Source organism: Lytechinus pictus, chromosome 12 (assembly GCF_037042905.1).
Source record: "Lytechinus pictus isolate F3 Inbred chromosome 12, Lp3.0, whole genome shotgun sequence".
Lineage (NCBI taxonomy): Eukaryota > Metazoa > Echinodermata > Echinoidea > Temnopleuroida > Toxopneustidae > Lytechinus > Lytechinus pictus.
The window spans coordinates 10,520,376-10,538,219 of NC_087256.1; the positions used below are offsets into that span (position 1 = coordinate 10,520,376).

General features: G+C 36.3%; 1 protein-coding gene across 1 annotated transcript in view; it reads left to right on the plus strand.

Moving 5' to 3' along the window:
- Nucleotides 1–17,844, plus strand: part of LOC129273515 (protein Skeletor, isoforms B/C-like) — a 35,897-nt gene that overhangs the window by 11,242 nt on the left and 6,811 nt on the right. The window contains exons 5-12 of the mRNA XM_064108055.1: nucleotides 1,334–1,499; nucleotides 3,446–3,518; nucleotides 4,622–4,817; nucleotides 7,777–8,013; nucleotides 9,064–9,202; nucleotides 11,124–11,234; nucleotides 15,102–15,278; nucleotides 15,838–16,031. Coding sequence (XP_063964125.1) covers nucleotides 1,334–1,499; nucleotides 3,446–3,518; nucleotides 4,622–4,817; nucleotides 7,777–8,013; nucleotides 9,064–9,202; nucleotides 11,124–11,234; nucleotides 15,102–15,278; nucleotides 15,838–16,031 — 1,293 coding nt within the window. The remainder of the gene's footprint in view (nucleotides 1–1,333; nucleotides 1,500–3,445; nucleotides 3,519–4,621; nucleotides 4,818–7,776; nucleotides 8,014–9,063; nucleotides 9,203–11,123; nucleotides 11,235–15,101; nucleotides 15,279–15,837; nucleotides 16,032–17,844) is intronic.

The window sequence follows — 17,844 nt, forward strand, 5'->3', positions numbered from 1 at the left end:
TAGATTTAGGTTCTTCAACAGGGGCCGCGGAACGGTTTTCAAAGTGGGGGGGCTGAGCCAAAAGTGGGGGGGCTAACCATGCTAAAAATCACAATCATATGGTCATTTTTACGTTTTTGTACACGGTTTTGGAAAAAAGTGGGGGCTGAATTGAAGCCCCCCCCCCCAGCCCCCCGGTTCCGCGGCCCCTGTGAATCAAGATATGCCCTTTCAAGACATTAACAAAAATATGTACCTTCCAACAGAATAAATATCTCAAACATGCGCCTGAAAATCTCAAAAAAAAAAAAAAAGCGCAATAATGTCAGAATATCTTCAACCCGCTCGTAATTTCTTTATCATTAAAGCGAAACCTTTCAAACTTGGCAGATATCAGGATTAATCAGGGGCCGCGGAACGGTTTTCAAAGTGGGGGGGGGGGCTGACCATGCTAAAAATCACAATCATATGGTAATTTTTACGTTTTTGTACACGGTTTTGGAAAAAAGTGTGTGGGGGGGGGGGCTGAAGCCCCCCAGCCCCCCCCCCCGGTTCCGCGGCCCCTGTTAATGTATATCTCAACCGTTCGTCAACCTTATTAGACGGGAACTGTCAAACAGCTGACATCAGCTTAAAATTATCGCGAAAACCCTTCATTTTTTATTTATTACTTTATATCCCATTTACTTCCGGTCTATTGCTTATGCACAAATAAAAGTGGTAACAATGTCATCGCATTGATATTTCTTGTCCGTTGATACCAAATACGACATAGGTTATAACAAAATTTTGAGATAATCCGATTTGATCACGTGGCATACTATACAATGTACCCTTTATCAGCAACAGTATGTCAGAAATCGGTTTCATGCGGAAACCTTACTTCACCCAGGAATTGTCATGGTAATAAGTGTATATAAATTATCATCTAGAGCTTTCTCTCTCCATCTCTCTCCTTCTCTCTCTCTCTCTCTCTCTCTCTCTCTCTCTCTGTGTCTCCTTTCGTTTCTTGCAATAATCACAGGCGTCAACGCATGCACATCGTTCTGATACGATTGCTGTTCTAGTTTAGTATTCTTATCATTACTATTATTATTATTAATATAATTATGTTTGTTATTATTATTATTATTATTATTATCATCATCATCATCATCATTATTATTATCATCATCATCACCATCATCCTCATTATTATTATCATTATTATTTTAGACATTGTGTTAAATCATCTGTCCATCTCTTAATAATGTTATGACAAATATCATCATCATCATCATCTTCTTCTCCTTCATCATCATCATCATCATCATCATGCATGGTTATATTATCGCCTGCGTTTATTTTTTTACAGGCTAATTTTGCTGATGTTACAATAGAATCAGGATTCATTCCTCCTGCGGAATACCCGTTAGGTGAACTGAGGGGTCAGGCTCATGGAGTCGATGCTGATAATGTCATCATTTTAAACTCAAAAGAGATTAGATTTGTTGGTCTCGACTATGACGGAGGGGGACCTGGTAGGTGATCTTCTGTATCAAATTGTGTTGAGATTATTATATCATTACTATCATCAAACAGGGATGGTTTCATTTTGTTTTAGCGTCGGGAAATCTAGCCTAAAATCATATCTCTTGTCGACGTCGAAATCGAATTTTCAAAAAGTTTGTTATTTTATGAAAATAACAGTATATTGCCAAATGGAAGGGAGATTGTCTAGCCATCAAAGAAAGTGGAAAGTGGAATCGTGTTTCACCAATATATATATATATATATTTCGATGAAAAATAGTACTAAATATAAATGTCTCCTTGTTAATGCGTTATTGAAAGTACCCAAAAAATATCATTTGAATATAATTATATACATATAAATCTATTTCCTCTTTGTATTTTAATTTTACCTATTTTTTCATTTAACTGGTTTTATGCTATAGTTGTCATTTTTGTCTTTTTACACTTTATACAAGAATATTTTTATGAGGAGACAGCATCCTATAAGCTCCGTGTGCTTAACAGCTTCATTTTTCCCAACCTTTTTATATGATATTTTGATAATTTTTGGAGATAGAAATTTGCTAATTTTTTGCCACTTTAATTCATATATCAAAATGTGCGAAACAAATTGTAATTGTTGGAAATGGAAATAAACGAAATTAAGTGAAAATTAAATATATACAGGGCCCCGTAGCATAAAAAGTTACCATTATGGTAACTTTAATGCAACAGGACCCAGAGTGTTTCTGAAATTGCTAACCGATGTTTAAAGGTCAGCTTTATCAAGCATACAGGGTTTATTCTTGTGAATTTTATCTTATATAACCGAGTAGAGTAACTCATCAACTTTAATATGACACCTTGCTTGCGTCGAAACTGTAACGGATAACAGAATTATGAACCTCCGAAGGTGGAGGGTATATATAGGGGCCTACAAAACACACCTTTTCAAAGTTTCGGATGGTAAGGTACCAATTAAATCCAACCTTTTTAAAGATGTTTTTTTGCCTCATCACGTTTTTCGTGATCACTAACTTTAACATGAATAATATCCCCTCTATTAACTTATTTACGAAATCCACTGTAGGCCTATATAGTTTCACTCTCTAGCTGGTGATTAGACGTTGTCCATCCCTACTTTGTGGATTAACACCTTCAACGTTTCCACTATTGAGCACTTTTAGAAACGTACATCGACATAGACGACTGGTACCTCTCATGTTCACGCTTTATGTCATGTACTGCTCTCCTAACCAGTACAGGGACATGGCAGAGAACATCAATCTCATGCCGAAAATGTGCATGCAACTCAATAAGAATGTGCTCAACCAAATTGCAGTGCGACTGCAGTTATGTAAAATAGCATTCACTCGCAAAAATTTCGCAGAAGAGTAATATTTTGCTGAAACTTGCTGTGAAAGGCTGATGAAACCAAAAAACTACAATTTTCGTACATGTATGTACTATGTTAAAACCCAAAACTTGAAAAGAAAAATATTAAACCCTTCGCTTTCGAAGTTCCAAAAATTTCCAACACGTGAAAATGTTAACGCTGCGGCAGGCAAGGTGTCAAATCAAAACTAATGAGCTACGAATCCAGTGACCAGGTAATAATAATTGTGAAGCGCTTTGAGCAGTAGTTGACTGATAAAGCGCCAATTATTATTATCATTATTATCATGAGTTACTCAGTTATGTAGATTAGACATCTCAAGAATAAACTGTATTATTGATGTACCAAGGCCCCGTCTTACAAAGAGTTACGATTGATCCAATCAATCGTAACTCTGTGGAAATCCATCAGTGTCATAATTTTTTTTTTAGATGTTGACGTTGCTGGCCGTCCATAGTTGTGATTGATCGGATCGATCGTAACTCTTTGTAAGACGGGGCCCTGAACTTTGAAGTTCTGTTACATTTTTTTAGAAAAACCCCTTTCTACATATTTACGAGAATCATATCTTCCATAGATGCTTACTTTTGGACGGACGTTGTATCTCCTCCGACAGCCAACGGAAACATGGAAACTCAAGTTGGTGAAAGGTATGCTTTATGATTACTCCCTAGGGATGTTGTCCGAAAGATAACTATTTTTGTTATTTTCAGTTAATTTGTTAGTTCTACAAAATATCAACGCGGCGCAAAATAGCTGTATTCCTGTTATGAAATATGCTTTATTGCCCGTTCACATTTGGAATACAATTAGATTTCGTTCATCATAGGGTCCCGTAAGGTCATCGTATTATCATATCATCCGACGATCTAATTATTTTTCGACGGATTCACGATCTTCTTTAGGTCCTGATATTTTGTTTAGCGCGGTGTAATAGTTGATTTTACAAAATTATTATGATCGAAACCCTTAAACATATCATATAGGTATGCTAGGGCATGGTTTATTGTAGGGCTTTAGCAAATAACTTGATTAGTATATACACTGCACTGCAAAATCCATACTATCTAAGAAGGAATAATTCCTTTCATAAAATACTGTTACAATTTCGTATCAAGGTCATGCATGCCAAATATCTAGGCCTACACTGTAAAAACGCCGGTGTTAATTTAACACCAGCCTGGTATCTATATCGGTCCACACCAGAGAGGTGTTGAAACACTACCGGTTTGGCGTTAGGCAGACACCAATTTGGTATTTAAGCAACACCAATTAGTGTTAAACCAATATCGGTTTGATTCTTAATTGGTGTTCCAACACCTCTCTGGTGTGGACTGATTTAGATACCAGGCTGGTGTTAAATTTACACCGGCGTTTTTACAGAGTAGGCCTAGATATTGGAGTGCATGACCATGATACGAAATTGTAACAGTATCTTATGAAAGGAATTATTCCTTCTTAGATAGTATGAATTTTGTAGATACACAAAAGTATATTTACACGACGGGTTAAAGGTGTATAGTTGTCAATCTCATACTCTGTATAAGGTCATTTCTGTTTTATATGATCTTTTCATATTTCCATTTTTTACGATACTATTTCCACAACGATGTTTATTTCAAGCCATGCCAATGTCAACATTGTTAGCATGACGAAGAAAGAAGGCAAACAAAATGTAGAATACTTGGAAGTTTGAATGAGTAGGTAGTCTATTTATAAATGATTATTTGTTTTATTTTTAATTTGCGTACAGCTCCCCATCCAGGTTACCAAGAGAACGATTGACAAGTGCAACTCGCACTGTACGGTTAGAGACTGATGTTTTCTCCATAAAAAATATCGGTTTGTGGTGCGTGGCAGCCAGGCAGAACTTTGGGCATATTAACATCCCTGCCGGCCTTAAGGCCGATGGGCTCATCATACCCGCACTCCCCGCTTCGGATGTCAAGGTAGGAAAGCATTTTTTTAAATTTACGAATTCCTACATATTTTTTTCACATCATATACACAAGGTGACATACACTGGGGTACAGTTGGGGGCTTGGGGCAAAGACCGCAAAAAAAAATCATGACCAGCTAGGGGGGAAAAGACAAAAGGAAAGGAAAGGTACGGAAAATAGTGAAATACGATTTTATTAAAAATCTGTTACATTATTAGATTTTTGTATCGCCTGCATAGCAGAACGAGACCAAAGGCGCCGCTTTTCCGACGGCGGTGGCGCGGTAACGGCGGCGTCGTCAACATTGAAATCTTAACCAATGTTAAGTTTTTGAAATATCATAATAACTTAAAAAGTCTATGGACCTAGTTCATGAAACTTGGACATATAAGTAAGCAAGTATTACTGAATATTCTGTCAGTTTTAGGTCACATGATCAAGGTCAAAGGTCATATTGGGTCAACGAACTTAGACCATGTTGGAGGAATCAATATCGAAATCTTAACCAAGGTTAAGTTTTTGAAATGTCATCATAACTTCTAACGTATATGAACCTAGTTCATGAAACTTGGAAATAAGGGTAATAGTGTATCACTGAAAATCCTGCATGAGTTTCAGGTCACATGACCAGGGTCAAAGGTCATTTAGGGTAAACGAACTTTGATAATGAGGTTATTTGTGGAATTGTCATCATAACTTAAAAGTTTATAGATCTAGTTCATGAAACTTAGGACATAAAAGTATCCCATCATATCTTGTGCCTGTTTCTGATCACATGAACAAAATCAAAGGTCATTTAGGGTCAATGAACTACGGCCGTATTTGTTGAATTGGCATCATAACTTAGAAAGTTTATGGATCTACACATGTAGTTCATGAAACATAGACATTAGGTAATCAAGTATGAATGATCGTTTTGCACAAGTCTTAGGTCACATGCCATGGTCAAAGGTCATGTTGGTTCAATGGACATAGTATTTTTATGAGTGTTTCATTTTGTGAATAATTGTTTAATTTGATCAATTCCTTGAGGGATACACACTCGACAAGCTATGCTTTTTAGTGGATCCCTCCACTTACTCAACTTTTATTTTATTGAAGAAAGTTATAAAGGTAGCCTTGCAAATTGTTTTATCGAGAATGTTATACAATTGGTTCTATTTTCCTTGCATATATTGTTATTGGTTAATGTGCTTATTGCGTTATTTAGTGTTTATCATAAACACTTATTTACTTTCTTGTATAGTCATATTGCTTGCAATGTATATTCATTTGTATTGATTTTTATGGTTATCATTTTATATCTGTGTAATTATTTTCTATGTTGTATCATTGAGTTTAGAAATGAAATAAACTTGAAAAACTTGAAACTTAATAGCTGTTGTTAAAAAAGGTAGAAAAAAAAATACAAACTAAGGCCTATTTCATGAAACTTGGACATTACAGCACTATAACAGAGCGCTAGATTCAGTCATCGATTTAGCCCTCAGGTCAAGTATTTAGCTGCAGATTTGGCCCATGGGCTAATTATTAGCCCACGCTTTGTAAAATGCTCGGTGGGCTAAATCAGACAACAGGGTTAGTTAGCACATGGGCCGAATTTAGCCCGGGCCAAGTTAGTCAACCGTTGATAATTCGGTCCAGTGGACAGTGGTATCACTGACCATCTGGTCACACGGGCCTAACCACAACTGGCAGGCCAAAGATATTCATTCGAGCCAACCCATAGCTCAATTTTTAAATTTGATATTGCTGATTGACAAAAATGAACGAATATGATTGACAATCTAACACTGATTCTAGGGAGGCTACCTACTGAACTTCCTTTTTCCAAATTGGAAAGATATCGCTATTTTGGAACTATTTTTTTCCTGGCGGAAGAATTAGGGCCATTTTACTCTCTCAAGTGATGAATTGATCCTGCCAGGTAAAGTCTTAATAAATGCCGATTTATTTTTGAAATGAGCCGGTCGGGGTACACTTTTCTGGTCAAATATGGAATGTCAGACATATATCCTGTCCACTGGTAGTAAACATTCAACCCTCGAATTTCCTCCTTATTTTTTATGATTTTTTTTAAGTGCCACTCTAACACACGAGTCTATGGGAAATGAATTAGGCCTGTGATACCATCTGACATGAATGGAAAATCAATTGATCAAGACCAAATGTCATTTAGGGTGAATTTTGACCATGTTATATATCAACAAAATTAACCAAACAAAAAAATTTGAATTTTTAAGATGATTTTGCAAGTAGGCCAATAAGTCTCTATTTCATAAAACTTTCATACAATGGTGATCAGTTATTGGCAAATGGACATGTATATTTCAGGTCACTAGGCAAATGTCAAAGGTCAATTGACCGGAGGTCAATAAACTTGGGATTTTATTATAAAATGAATGTTCTTAGACTTATTTCCTCTTTTTTACCCATTTTTTTTTCATTGTAAATGTATATAGTTGTTTTCAAAGTCAGCACTGCTGCTACATCGAATTGCGAAATGCAGACTGCCAGAGGCGTTCATCTTGTTATTTTATCTCTCAAGATATCTTGTTCCACAAATAATCTTTTTATTTCTTCTCTTCTCCTTGAACTCCAAAGAACTCATGAAAAACAAAATCATAGCCAATTGTATAAGACGAGCCATCAGAGGGTAAATCGAAAAGGAAGCATTAATAATAATAATGATAATGATAATAATAATAATAATAATAATAATAATAATAATAATAATAATAATAATAATAATAATAATAATAGTAATAATGATAATAATAATAACAACAATTAATAATCATGATAATAATAATAATAATAACAATGATAATAATAATAATAACAATAATAATAATAATGATGATGATAATAATAAATGCAATGTTAACATGGCATAGGTGTATGTGGATAAAGGAATGAATAATAACATTGTTAATAAAAATTCCCCCTTATCCTATTATGTTTATAGGCTTATGATAATTGTGCTGTTCTTAAAGAGGACCAATTTCAAGTGAGTTGGACCGTGGATGGTGATCAAATCGAGATTAGTTTGGTTAGTCGTCAAGGGATTAATGAATACATGGCCTTCGGTCCAAGTGGATCTGACAGTAGGACTATTATGACTGGGTCCGATGTCGCCGTAGCTTACATCAACGATGCCCAAATGGGCGTGGTCGATGATTACTACCTTGAAGCTTATGGAATGGTAAGTAATGTTTCAAGAATAATGAAAATTTGGAACAAGTTAGCTTTTATGAAAACAGAAAAATCAGGAATAAGATCGATGAAAATTTTGAGAATGATTGGAACAAACAATAAAGTCATGAGCATTTGAATGCTGAGATCATTATGATGCGATGGAGATCCTCACATTGGCATTATGTCCAAAATTTGCGATGCCACACATGCATGACATGTACAACTCTCCCCTTTGTATAATGAAAATATATACCCTTAAAACTTATACTTTTGTTCAGTCTGGTGATAGTAAAAACTCTTTGTCCATGATAAAATTCATGAAACCTCTTTTACATGTAGCTTCCTTACGCATCACAAAAACACAAAACAAAAACACATGATCTATGGATAGACTTGATAAAACCATGATAAAACTGACTATTTATTAATTCGGGATTTGTACGTGTGGCATCACAAATTGTTGGTCGCATTGCCAATGGAAGAACTTTTTTTTTGTCTTTTCAAGACGCATCATATAGCAATACCAATGTGCTGATAGCCTATCCAATGCCTCGAATGATTCAATATAAATCAGGCCGGGGGCGGATCCAGGATTTTCCAAAGGGGGGGGGGGGGCACATTTTCAAGAGGAAAAATTGACAAGCAAAAGGTGTTCACTTTCAAAAGGGGGAGGGGACAGATACATATCCATCTGTTTTAACGGCATTTTTACATTACAAATTTTAATTGTGCCTCTCAAGGGGGGGGGGGGGGGGGACACGGGTCGGCTGTGCCCCCCTGGACCCGCCAGTGGTATAAATGTATGTTGAACTACACTACGAATTAAGATATTTTCACTTTTTAGCCGGAAGTAACATGAAATGTGTCGGTTAATCTTTTTTTTTAATATTTCAAAAGCTGAAAATCCATATGGCTATTTTCAATCAATCCAATAAAAATGTGTTTAAAAATCACCAATGATATCTGTTTATAGGCCTATAAGATTGTTCTGAGTTGGAACCTCCCTGGTTTTGATGATATGGCTCATTCTTGTTTTTTTTTTCGTTTGTTTTCTCAGTGTACAGCGGATGGTGATGGGGTGTGCCCTGATACAGTGGCTGACGGGCAAACTCCCGGTACCAATGACATTACATTTTTGGGATATTACCGAAGTGAAGGCATCACACGGATCAATTACAGACGACCACTTCTGGCCGGTAAGATAAGAGTATATCTCTACCCGGACAATACTCAAACAGCTTCCCTATACCCGGGCAATTTCACTATACCAGGACATTCTCCCTACCCGGGCAATCTCCCTACCAAGACAATCTCCCTATGGTACCCGGACAGCTAGCATTCCTATCCCCGGGAAAAACATACCAGGACAATCTCCCACTTTACCCGGACAGTCTCCCTACCCAAGCAATCTCACTATACCAGGACAATATCCCTATATACCCGGAGAGTATTGCTACCCGGGCAATCTCCCGACCAAGACAATCTCTCTATATAGACCTACCCGCGGACAATTAAGTTCTTCTACATTATTTTGGTCGTCATTCAATTTGTAGATTATATCTACTACAAGTTTTGTTAAACATTAACAGTCAGTCCGCAAGCCCCTGTGTCAATGAGCCAATGAGCAAGATTTATCCAAGTCCTCTCGTGGCTGAATTCATGTCCCTGCAAAATCTCGTGAATTGTGAGACTTTCTTTCTCAAAGAATTTAACCACTTTCTCCTTGAGTAATATTGATTATTTTTGTACCATGGGCAAGAGTAAATGTTACCCTTTTATATTGGTCATTTCTTTTGAATGAAATATTTTGATAAATAAGTGAATTTTTTACCTGAAAAGATGCATCAAACAGAATTTTCTTCCTCTGTTTTCACTTGCAAATTGTGCAACATTTTGTGTTTTAGGCACCAACATTATTTATATCATCAGAAAGCTCAAACTCTATACTTTCTTACAATGTCACTCTTGATATGTGGCATCTTTTAGATGGGTCAGCAGCCAGTTATTTCCATCAAGATGCAAGACGAGATTTCTGAAATTTCTGAGTAACATAAATCCAGAGTTCTGATTGGCTGAATTCTGTTTTCAAAACAAACAGGCGCGGGTAATTTGAAGAGATTACCACATGGTGAGTGTGACCTTGCAGAGGCCCAGTGTGGGGAACATTGGAATTTGCGTGGGTGTGTGGTCTATGACCAATCAGAGCGCAGTATTCTTGTTTTTGAGCTGCAAAATGTACTTGGCCTATGAAAAGCTGGCTGCTGACCCATCTAAAATACATCTTCTTATAAAAATTATATCATATTAAAGCTTAGATCTTCAGCTTTATCATGATTTAAAAATCATTTGTGCCTAAACAGAAATTAAGTGTGAAAACAACAATTTTTATTGCATGAAAAAAAATATTTTGTTTCATGTTTTAGATCAAAAGTTTTTCCTATATTACAACATTCTTTTAAAAATCCAAACACATTACCTAAAAGAATGATTCTTCTTCTTTACAAAGATACCAAAAACATGAAATTTGGTCAATATTTAGAGCAGCAATGGCCGAATAAAAAGAGGTATTTTGGTTCGCACCAAGCTCATTAACTATGCAAAAACCCTCTTGTCATGAATATCACTTGGATAAAAGAAGCTACTTTTTCAGGGCTTGCGGACTGACTGTTAAAGAGGAAGTATTGAAGTTTTGGAAATGGATGTGAGACTTACTAAATGCAATACGCTCTGTGTTCGCCACACTACCCCCAGTAAAGCCTATAATTTGCCATTCTAAAGAACGGAATTGCATTTGTTTTTAACTTTCTAGGTTCGTATGTTTATCATACAGGCGATGAATAGCATTTTAAAGTCCATTGTGACCTCATCATCCATTTTTGAGAAATCCTTTTCCCAGAGATTTGTACAAACATGACAAAAACAGACTTACACTGAAAATATATAGCACGTGAAAATTCTCCTCGACATTTTCAATCCTCTCCTTTTTGTTTCTCTCGCATTTTTCTTCACCACTTCCCTTGACTTACTATATTTTTGATAGCATATTTTTATCTACTTTATTTTTATTTTCGTCGTCAGTATTCCATTGATGCAGTATTTTCATTTTCACCCCATTAGGTGATGGCTTTGACAAAGACATTCGTACAACAGGTTCACAGTATATCAGCTGGGCGTTAGGACCGATCAATAGTGACGGACGGGCAACCAAACACACCTCTAGAACACTGGGTATAATATCATTCTTTATCTCTTTCTGTTTCTGTTGGGGTAACTCCCGGACAGGAACGCGACAAAGCAGCTTTCCGCTGCATCAAGGCCCCGGCCCCCCACTCAGTGTTATTTAGGGTACGCCCAGCGGCGTAACAGGGGTCGGTGGCCAGGGGGGGGGGCAAGAGCCAAACATTTCCCGGTCATATCATGGAACAGGCAATGGCGTCATAAGGCAAACATTTTGAGGGGGCGATATGGCGTATCGGGCAAATATATATATATATATATATATAAATAAAAGCGAACGAAGCGAGCGAGCAAAGATTTTTGACATTTTTATTGCAAAAATCAAATTTTTTGATAGATTTTGACATAATGTTAAAAAGATGATATCATATTCACCCTCCTCTCTTTCCTTTTTTCTCTCTTTTTTTTGTACGCCACGGTGAACAGGATTTTGTTATGATTGTGAGCATCAGGGCGAAGCTCTATAATGCTCGAGCGGGCCGAGTATGGCGCTTCTGGCAAGAAGTAGCTTAATATAGGTTCCGAGCGAGCGAAGCGAGCGAGATAAAAAAATAACATTTTCATGAGAATCTAACATGAAGATAGATTTTATTGTGACATTCAGAAAAATATAATACACTTTCCTTTCTTTCCTCATTTTTTTTTGGTTTGGTTGTAGAACTTTGGGGGGCCATGGTCCAAACTCATCTATATAACAGTGCTTTATTATGGGTGGGGTCCAGGGCAGAGCCCTGGAACCTCTTGATATCAAAGCCATTTTTAACCTTACAGATGGCCACTTATTTTAATCAAATTGCGTGTATATTTATATAGCTTTAACACAACACATAAATTCAATGCAGTTGTGTATCGTAATTATCCAAATATTGTGAGGGGCACACCATAGCAAATGTGGGAAAATTTGTAAAAAGTCGTCAGCGAGCGAAGCGAGCCAGAAAAAAAATGGCCTGTTAAAATTAAATTCTAATTATGTGATAGATTTTTACATCATTATAGCAAATATCATGTCATATATTTTTCTGCCTTGGAGACCCCTCCCCTAATTGTGGAGCACTGCTCAATGTACCCCCTATCTCAGGTGAGGTCTCATTCCAACAAAAGGTCCGTGCTTTACTTTTTCAAAATGAAACAATCCTGAATGAGCTTTTAAAACTAGCAGAAATTTCAGGAATTTGATCCCGGGATTTGATCAATTTTTCTATGTTATTCAAGATATCTTATAACCCCTTTTTTGAAATTTCTCAGGAGTCCAAAGAGAGAGATAAAAAAAACACCCCCTTTTTAAAGAAATCTCCGGGTGAAAATACTAAAAACACCTTTTTTACAATTCGCGGGCCGGACTTGTCCCGCGAAAAAGTATCCCTTTACCGGACATTTTTGGAACACGCATGCGGTCCTTCCGACCCCGGAGTGGGGGGGGGGGGGGGGGGGCTGGGATCAAGGCCAAGCTGGTAAATAACCAATTACATCATTCTTAAGAAATCTAAATCAAATCAAGACATTGCCAAAACCCCTGGCAATATTTTTTTCAAAATTCTTGGATAAGTCTCTTATTGTGTAAAACAGTATTTCTTTAATCTATTTTTCGTTGCCGCCTTCTCAGAGTATATTGAATAGAAATGATAGATCATACTGTGGAACTGTGGAAATGAAACTGTGTACATTTGAAAGGTACATCCAAACATTTGGAAAACCTTTTATATTAAGTGCAACTTTATAAATGTCTGCTCTTTGATAAACTCTGTTGTTGCAACCTTGTATTGTTCAGGCCACGAAGGTATAAAATTGCACCTGGATGGATATTTCTCCTTGTGTTGCAGTGCAAATGGTGCTTGTTTTTTTGTCTCGCCTGCATAGCAGAGCGAGACTATAGGTGCCGCTTTTCCGACGGCGACTTCGGCGGCGGCGTCGTCAACATTGAAATCTTAACCAAGGTTAAGTTTTTGAAATATCATCATAACTTAAAAAGTATATGAACCTAGATCATGAAACTTAGACATAGAAATAATTAGGTATTACTAAACATTCTGTTTGAGTTTCAGGTCACATGACCAAGGTCAAAGGTCATTTAGGGTCAATGAACTTAGACCATGTTGGGGGAATCAATATCAAAATCTTGACCAAGGTTAAGTTTTTGTCTCACCTGCATAGCAGAGTGAGACTATAGGCGCCGCTTTTCCGACGGCGGCGGCGGCGGCGGCGTCAACACCAAATCTTAACCTGAGGTTAAGTTTTTGAAATGACAGCATAACTTAGAAAGTATATGGACCTAGTTCATGAAACTTGGCCATAAGGTTAATCAAGTATTACTGAACATCCTGCCTGAGTTTCATGTCACATGACCATGGTCAATGGTCATTTAGGGTCAATGAACTTAGACCATGTTGGGGGAATCAACATCAAAATCTTAACCTAAGGTTAAGTTTTTGAAATGTCATCATAACTTAGAAAATATATGGACCTAGTTCATGAAACTTATCCATAAGGTTAATCAAGTATTACTGAACATCCTGCATGAGTTTCACGTCACATGACCAAGGTCAATGGTCATTTAGGGTCAATGAACTTTGGCCGAATTGGGGGTATCTGTAGATTTACCATCATAACTTTAAAAGTTTATGAATCTGATTCATGAAACTTGGACATAATAGTAATCAAGTATTACTGAACATCCTGTGCAAGTTTCAGGTCACATGATCAAGGTCAAAGGTCATTTAGGGTCAATGAACTTTGGTCAAATTGGGGTATTTGTTGAATTACCGCCATAACTTTGAAAGTGTGTTGGTCTAGTTCATGAAACTTGGACATAAGAGTAATGAAGTATCACTGAACATCCTTTGCGCATTTTAGGTCACATGACCAAGGTCAAAGGTCAATGAACTTTGGCCATAATGGGGGTATCTGTTGAATTACCATCATAACTTGGAAAGTTGATGGATCTTTCTCTTGAAACTTGGACATAAGAGTAATCAAGTATCACTGAACATCCTGTGCGAGTTTCAGGTCACATGATCAAGGTCAAAGGTCATGTAAGGTCAATTAACTTTGGCCACGTTGGGGGTATTTGTTGAATTACCATCATATCTCTATAAGTGTATGGGTCTAGTTCATAAAACGTGGAAATAAGAGTAACCAAGTATCACTGAACATCTTGTGCGAGTTATAGTAGTTTTCAAAATCAGCACTGCTGCTATATTGAATCGCGTGATGCAGGTGAGACGGCCAGAGGCATTCCACTTGTTGAAATGTTGTCATAACTTCAAAATTGTATAGACCTAGCTCATAAAACGTAGACATAAAGGTAATAAGTGTATCACTTAAGATTCTGCCTGAGTTTCAGGCCACATGATTGAGGTCAAAGGTCACTTAGGGTCAACGAACTTTGGCCATGTTGGGGGTATTTGAGGAATTGTCATCATAACTTTGAAATTTTATGGATCAAGTTCATGAAAGGGTTATCAAGTATGAATGATTGTTTTGCGCATGTCTTAGGTCACATGGTCAAAGATCATTTTGGGTCAATGGACATAATATTTTATCATAGTGTCTTTTGTGAATAATTATTCATTAGCTGTTTTCAAAGGCAGCACTGCTGCTATATCAAATTGCGTAGTGCAAGCAAGACTCCCAGAGGCGTTCCACTTGTTCTGAAGACTTTAGGATAAAAAATGTATAATATTGCTATCCATGTTATTTCCTATCCAGAAAAGATGAACACAATTACAACAATGATTAAAATTTGCAAACATGGATTTTAAATGAAAATTAAATAACGTAAACTTTAAGTTGAATACGAATTGAAAAATTCGAAACGAATTTGAAGAAAAATCATTAAGAAAAATAAAATCTTTCTTATAGGAGACATGCAGATTGAATTTGGAATGGCTATGTCTACTTGCCCTCCGTTAACCATCAACTCTGAAAGTGGGAACTTTGTACCTTTTGAAGTTGAGCCAATCGAGGCCTTGAAGGGAACTGAATTCACCTGCAATATAGGATCATCAGGAGGACCTCAAGGTTATGAGGGAATTACAAGTATGTTACAAATGCTGTTTAAAAAAAACTTGCTTAAATCTATCACTATAAGAACTATTTAACAACTATTGTTTAAAGTTTTAAACAAGTTGTTTAAAAAGTTTAAATAATACTTTTAAAAGTTGAAACAATAATATTGTTTAGAGTGACGGGCTTAAACAACGTGCTTAAAAAAAATCAAAAACAGCGTTGTTACCATGGGCTGATCCAGTACTTTTCAAAGGGGGGCCATGAAAATTTGACAAATAAAAAAAAAGGTGCTCACCTGTTTATGAGCGACATATTCCCAATTCAAAATATTCCTTGTGACTTTCAAAAGGGGGAGCAAACTAACTATTGTGTATGAACGGCATATTTACATTAAAAATATTTATTATGGCTCTCATTCGACCATAACCCTAGAAAATTGTTAAAAGATAATTCGAAATGACGGAAAATTAGACACAAATTGGTAAAAAAAAAAAAAATCACGAGACGGGTGGGACATCTCGGCCCTCGTCCGAGTAGTCCCGAGGTCCGAGTTGTCCCGACCCCGTAAATATTATGCATTTCTTCACAGGTTCAGTCGGATGGGGCATTGCCTGGTATATCAACGGAAACCTCATCCCAGAGATTACCGTTAGACGAAACCAGACCTATAGCTTCAAGGTTTATGGAGGTTCGGACCCCGGTCTTTCAGCTTCATACCACCCCTTCTATATAACCGACAGTCCAGCTGGGGGCTATGATCAGATCTCGGAGACAGAGAAAGAGGTTAGTCTCCTTCTTTTTTTATTTCATTTAACTCACTTGAAATGGAATTGTTTTTGTTTATGGTTATGGCTAAGTTTTATCAAAAAATCCACTTATCGCCGTCGATTAGGATGAATTACATTGGATGTACAAAATATAAAAATAATGCAATGATAAAATGATAGTAATCAAATATTATAAATATACTTTTTACAAATAAAACAAAAAAACACATTTGGTAACCGGGCAGATCAAGGAAAAGATGACCAGATTATACAGAAAAGGGAAAAGATGATTCCACAGTGGAGGGGATGAGGTAAATAAGAAGGGGTGAGGAAGATGTTAAGGACAGAATAGAGGGGAAGAAGGGCACACAGCAGAAAAATTGTTTATTTAAATCAAGGGGAAAATGAGCGAAAACATAGCTCGTTAAATTAAGAAGGGTGTATAAAAGTATAAATGTAGTACAATGATAAGTAAATTACATTTGCAATGTTTTCGAAACAAAATATCAATTTATGCAGGTCTAAAGTCTATAATGTAGACAATAAATGTCAAAGTATAAAAAAATAAAGCGGCTGAAGCACAATATCTACACTCTCAAAAATAATAGTAAAAATAAAATTTGCATTGAGGTTCAAGAGGGGAAAAAATACTTGATTTGAATAAAAAGAGACAGTTCAAACAAACAGTAACAGTGAAAATTTCCTCAAAATCGGACGTAAACGAAGAAATTCATGACATTTTAAAGTTTCACTGAATTCCGCAAATCTGTAATTCTGGTCGGTATGCAAATGAGGAAACTGATTATAACACATATTCACTATTTCTATGAAATATGAAATAGCTTATGTTTTCCTTATTATAAATAGGGTTGATTCCTTATTGAATATGTTTGTAATGGCCACCGCAGACCCGATTTTGGAACAAAACGCAGTAGTATTTAATGCTAATATTGAGACATGGAATGTCTTACTGTGTAATGTTCTAAATCTTCGTTCGAATACCTATGTTCAATTCAATTCAATTCAAATAAACATTTATTTTCTTCCATTTCAAAACACTTTTCATAAACATTAGTTCATACAAAAATCAAATTGTTATGAGGAATATAAATATGTACATGTTTGGTATAAAGAAGAAGGCGTATACCCTAAAAGCCGAGGCTTGTGACGGGATACGCCTATAGACAGAAATACAATACAAAATACAATACAAAAGAAAGGGCAGAGAAAAGAAGAGAAGGAAATGGAACGAGAGAGGGAGACGTGAGCGGGAGGCGGGCATGAATTACTGTATAAAATAGAATGCTCAACAAATGTATCAGTGGGGGCAAAAATATAAATGCCGCAACAACAATTGTCCATGGTTCATGTTAACTTAAAGTCAAAAGGAAACGTAAGTTGAAAAATATTCATATATAAAATGACAAAAGAAGTTTTTTCATTTTATACTTAAAGCTACTTGACGATAGAGATTGTTTTATGTAATCCGGTATTTCGTTCCATATTTTGGGGCCAGTATAACGAATGTTGTGTTGAAAGATTATTTTTCTATGTTTGGGAATGAATATTTGATTATTTGAGCGGGTATCAAAATTATGTATGTTGGAAACATGCGTAAACAAATCACGAAATTTGTGTGGAATTTGAGAATTTAAACACCTGTAGAGAAACTGACATTGTCGAAGTTTATTGATGTCGTCTAATTTCAACAATTTTAGGGAATGAAACAAATTTTTAGTATTTGCTAGTGGTATATTGTAATCTGGAGAAATAATACGCACAATTTTATTTTGAAGGGAACATAATTTCTTAAGATGTGTTTGGTATGT